At 35.0% G+C, this 5690-nt stretch overlaps 1 protein-coding gene across 1 annotated transcript; it reads right to left on the bottom strand.

Moving 5' to 3' along the window:
* Positions 1–3284: 3284 nt before the first annotated feature.
* LOC100775421 (glutathione S-transferase F10) lies at positions 3285–5026 on the bottom strand. The gene is given in 3 exon segments (XM_014770354.3): positions 3285–4000; positions 4526–4574; positions 4716–5026. Coding segments are annotated over 3 exon segments (648 nt in total). The 5' UTR covers positions 4860–5026; the 3' UTR covers positions 3285–3545.
* Positions 5027–5690: the final 664 nt, after the last annotated feature.

Here is a 5690-nt window from a genome sequence, read left to right as displayed (position 1 = left end):
TTGTGTATTGATCGATATTGATTGGTTGAGTGATATTGTGTTTTGACCCTTGAGTACTTGAATGATGTGAAAATGTGACACATGTAGTGTTGAGATGTGATGTTACGTGATAAGTGGTGGAATGACATGAACTGTGTTAAAGTAAGTTGTATTTCATTTATATGATATGTATATCTATGTTGTCCCATTTCTCTCTATTAGTTAGGAATGTGATAACTCACTTCATGTGTTCTATTTGTGTTTGGATCTTGTGATGATCTTGAACTTTGTGTTCATGGGAGAAAATAGTTAGGTGGATGGCTATGAAGAACCTCACGCTAGAGGACGCTGGAACACAATGCTCTGATAGGATGTGACATTGGGACATGAGGTTCTGTATTAATTGCATGAAGTTTTGGACATGTATTTTTTATCATTTTGTTTCATATGTTGAGCCTTTAGTTCATTCTTTAGAGTTTTGGATGGCCTTGTTGTGAGCCAAAGATGTTTTTAATAGGTTTTATTTGGTAACACTGAAGTGAATGAGACCCTTTTACCTACGTGAATTTGTTTAAGTGATTTTAATAAAATTGATTTATTAAATTTTTGATTTTTATATGTTTTTCTTAAGTATATGTATGTCGGGGTAGATGATGTCACAATGTGTTTCGTAGCTTGAAACTGCACTCTTGCTCTATTTCCCAAGCACGTAATACTCACACAAGTTTAACTTGCAACTTCGAACTCCTTTCAAGAGTCCTCTCTTATAAAGCTTTGTCATCTCACGCTCACTGAGATGACCCAAATGCAGATGCCACAATCTAGTAGCATCATCATCAGACTCAACAGATGCAACCCGACCTACAATTGTGCTCCCCAATAGCCTGTAAATATTTCCTACAGTCTGTTATGCTTTCGTCATAGTCAACGCCCCCCTTGCACACTCTGAAGGTATCCCTATCTCCATCTGAAACCATTGGCTTGCAAGGTACCAAGTGAGATCAAATTCATAGCAATCTACATCTGTCCCATTGGCTTCGCATAATGTTCTTACTCCATCTTCATCCATAGAAATATGCATTTGTCCCATTCCAACAACATATGCTTTGTTGTTACCCACATAGACACTATCAAAATTACATGACATGTATATGGTGAACCACTCCCTGTTAGGAGTCATATGGTAAAAACATCCAGAATCCATGCATCTGTCAACTGACTGCATGAACCAGAGGGAACATCTCCCTCGCTATAATAGACATCTCCTAATTGTAGTAGTCTGAATCATTGGTCTTTGCCACATTTTTTGAGTGGGATGCCCCTTCACCAGATTTCTTTAAGTCTCGGCATTCCCTCTTGAAATGCCCCTTCTGGTTGCATTTGTAGCACTCTATTGTTTTCTTGCGTTCTCTAGACTTGGACTTCTTCCTCTACCTACCACCAAAACCCTTTCCTTGTATTCTTCCACATTCTTGTTTCCCCTTCACATACAGACCATCATCTTGTGAACTCCTCACTGCATTTTGTCTCCGTTGAGAATGAGACATGAGTGCATCTTGTATTGACTCCAGACTCATTGAGTTTTTCTTATACGTTAAGGTTGTCACCAAATGTTTGTAAGAAGAATGCAAAGAACACAGCAAAATACATGCCTTATCCTCATCCTCAATCTTTACGTCCAACCTTGCTAGATCGTTGATAATCTGATTGAAGGCACTCACGTGCTATTGGAGATCTGAACCTTTCTACATCTTTAGCCCATATAGTTCCTGCTTAAGACACGGTTTGTTCATCAACGATTTTAACATGTATTGACTCTCTAATTTCTTCCATACCTCCCCCAACGACGTCAACTCCATCACGTGATAAAGAACCTCGTCTACCCAACATAAGTGTATGGTTGTCACAACCCTCTCTTGCAACCCCTCCCAATCCAAAACCTCCATCTTCTCAAGCTTCAAGTTGCATAGCGCCTTTGAAAGACCTTGTTGTGCCAACAAATCCTTAACTCGCCTCTGCTATAATCCTTCGAATTTGAACCCGGAGTTAAGTGTTATCTGATACCCGTTGTTGGGGAACCGAAGCGGGATAAACATCAAAGAGATTTACACCAATGGGCCATGAGCAATCATATAAGTAAACTTGACACCACACCTTAACCCAAAACCTTAAGGCTCAGGTTTATGAGTTTTTTCTTCACTTATATGGTGTTCAACCTTCTCATTCCTACACAATGTGAGACTTCACCTCACACTTGTACTCCAACATACCGACATATGCATTCTTATACCAATAACTTGCACTTTAGTTAAGTGTGCCCTCCTAACTAAAATAATTACAAACTTAAAATAGGCACAACTCTGTAATAATAAATTCAGCATAAATATTATTTAAAACATCATAACAAGCACAACGAACAACAAATTGAAATTACGTTTCTCAAACCTGAATGTGCCGGTGAGTCATTAGCAATAGAAGGTTTGATCATAGCAACGGTGAGAAGGGTGAAGGGATAAGGGAGAGGAGAGAGATCGTGGGTTCGAATCCCCCAATTGACATTTATAACAAAACTAACAAACTAACATTTGCCAATAAAAAGACTAATTTTTTTTCTTCTAAATATTAAACATTTCCACACTATAGATTGTTGAAACATACAAAAAATGAGGATAACTCGTTCAAGGTCATATCCAATTTCAAGAATTTGATGAGCAACTTCAATGTGTCACACAAGTCAACAGCTCAAACTTTCCCAATAAAGCATTTTGATATAACAAACAATTTTAGCTAGAAAAAATTGTTTTTGAGTAACAAAAAAAAGAAGATAGTAAATCAAATTGTCTTGTTCAATCATCCAATGCAATGTGATGCAAATTCGATACAAATCTGTTTATCATGTCACTTACACTTTCTTCACAATCTCATAAATTAGTGAAAGTTAAGAGTGACTTTCAAAATCTAAGAAAATCTAGGAAAAAGAAAGAAAAATCTTGAATTCATTTTCCTAATTTTAGTCTTCAATGGTTGTTTAGGTATGATGAGAAGAAGTTAAAGAAGTATATGAAAAAAAAATGATGATAACCTAATAAAGATAATTTGGTGAGACTTTTTTTTTTTACTTTTATCAAAAACTTTTAAGAATCATAAGGATAAAATGATATTTTACTTGCTAATATCTATTTGTCAAGATAATTTTAAGTAAAACATACATCTATACTTCATAGTTCTGTATCATTTCCTCTACTCATAATCATTATTTGCAGATGGTAATTATTGTATTTATGTCAAGATCCAAACTTAGAAGATTTAAATACTGATCTTTATTATTACTTGGCTCTAAGATTGCAAGAAATGGACCTAACAACTAATTATAATTCTCCATACTCTTAATTCTGTGTTTTTGACCATCCAATGTTATTATTCAGGAACAGGAATAGATCCAAAAACAAACCACAGGTCCACATCTTGCAGACAGCCTCCATTTTATTTTCAAGCAGGTAGTGGACAACACTGAAGGCACATCCCTCAAACCATCTTGGAATGTTGGGGTACAACTAATTAAGCATCTAGACAGGGTATTTATATAGCTGAAGAACCTTATGCCAAGATGGTCTATTACTAATATCATCCCACCAAGCACTCACATGCTTCCTCTCTCTAACCAAATTCCCTCTCCCAGTTTGGTTCACCAAATAATGACCAGCTGGTAGGTGGCTAAGATCAGCAAGGCAGAAGAAATCACCAGCCAAGTACTTGCTCTTTGACAGCCTCTCCTCATAAACATCCAGCACCTTCTCAATCTTTTTATCACTCTCTTCTATCACTTTTGGGTCTGAAGGAGCACCCATTAATGGGGCAAACAGAACATTAATAACCAAGTCGAAGAGTGGTGGGTGAAAGTTATGAGCCTCCACTTCAAGTCATTGTTCCACTAGACCCCTTTCCTCTATTGTCTTTCCCAACAAGTCTGTGCCTTGGTCTTTATACTTCTCTGCATAGTATCTTATTATTGCACGAGATTCTGCAAAATTGGTTTAAAATATATTGGTATGAATACAGATTATTCAATACTCGCAAATAGCAAAGAAAATAAATTTTGAGGAAGGCATTCAGGCTTTCGGACAGAATTTAAAATTTCACACAACAAAAACCAAGTCTTACTAAACCATTAAAGTTCTCTGTAGTTACATGCATGATGCATCAAACCATAACTTCTAAAATCCATATATAAAATATTTCAATCATATGCAAATTCCAACAAATCAATTACATGGAGTAATTGAACTATAACCACCTATGTGTCCTTTTAAAACAAAGGAATCACAATTAGGAAAGAAAACAGTGCAGGGGAATAATGAACTCTCTAAGACTCAAATAACATTCTTGATCAAAAGTTTGAACTTTGAACTACCCATATTAATAAGGGCACAAGGTAAAGAACATCAAGGGGAAAGGTCAAAAGTTCAAAACCAGCAACCCTTAACTACATTCCACATGAAATAAAAAAGAAAAGTGCAGAAGATAAGAAAGGGGTTAAGTGGTTTACCATAGAGAGTATAATCTCCATCTTGAATAACAGGAAGCAATCCAAATGGCTGCAGATTTATTAGACACAAGTATAATTGAACATGGAAAAAAACAGTTACCAAAATCCTCAAATCAAGTGAAGCAAACAGTGTGATAGAGCAAAACATTAAAGTGGGTCAAAAAATTAAATAGTAAAAGAAAAATTGAACCTGCAGCTTAAGGAACTCAGGTTCCTTAGCCTCTCCCTTGAAGAGATCAACATGCACTGTTTCAAACTCAATCTCCTTCTCAATCAGACACACCAGCACTCTCTTGGGGGATGCATAGGTTGGACCGTACACCTTCACCACCATATTTTGTGTCTATATTCTGTTTATCTATAATTTGGTTGTGTATGTCAGTTAGTTGTGCTTTTATGATGTTCACTCATGAGTGTAGTCCCAGAAATGGTCATTGTCTTATCAGATCCATTTCAATTGTTTAGAAAATTATTGAGGATAAACAAATAGTTTTTGATTATGTTAGTTCCACTTTGATTGTGACCAGAATTTTTTAATATAACTTTGGATAAAAATATATAGTATTTGATTATGTTAGACACACTTTCTGTTTCCATTGTCGGTACTCAATATATTTTATTACTATATAGTTTTTTTAAAAAAATAAACATTATGCTATCAAGCAGGGCCGTCTCGCACATTATTGGGGCCAGAACAAAAATTAATAAAGGGACTCTTAAACAATGAAAACATATTTCATAAACAATTTATCGACAAAATTTTTTATGAATTTATAAATTCAACTATAAAAAAACAATATAAAAAACTCTTATATATTAAAAATAAAGTTAATAATTTTTTTCCAAATTTTTTAAAAGTTGTGGGATCCTTCAAAATGGGAGTCCTGAATCGTCGATCATTTTGCGCATGCGTATAGCCGACACTGCTATCAAGCTGTGAATCTATTTTTTACTTATGTTTTCTATGGCTCTCGTTAGAAACAAGAAATCTAACTTTCTCAAAGTTAAAAAAAAAATTTATTGAGTAAAAATAACACATTATTTTTATTAGATCATTTAATATTAATATAAGTTTAGAATACAGGGAAGGGATAGGCATACTCTGATAGTTTTAATATGATGTAAGTCTGGATAAGTTGATTCGCATTTGGTTTAGTGATTTTAC

This window comes from Glycine max, chromosome 18 (genome assembly GCF_000004515.6).
Source record: "Glycine max cultivar Williams 82 chromosome 18, Glycine_max_v4.0, whole genome shotgun sequence".
Taxonomy (NCBI): domain Eukaryota; kingdom Viridiplantae; phylum Streptophyta; class Magnoliopsida; order Fabales; family Fabaceae; genus Glycine; species Glycine max.
This window is presented reverse-complemented; position numbering and strand designations above follow the sequence as displayed.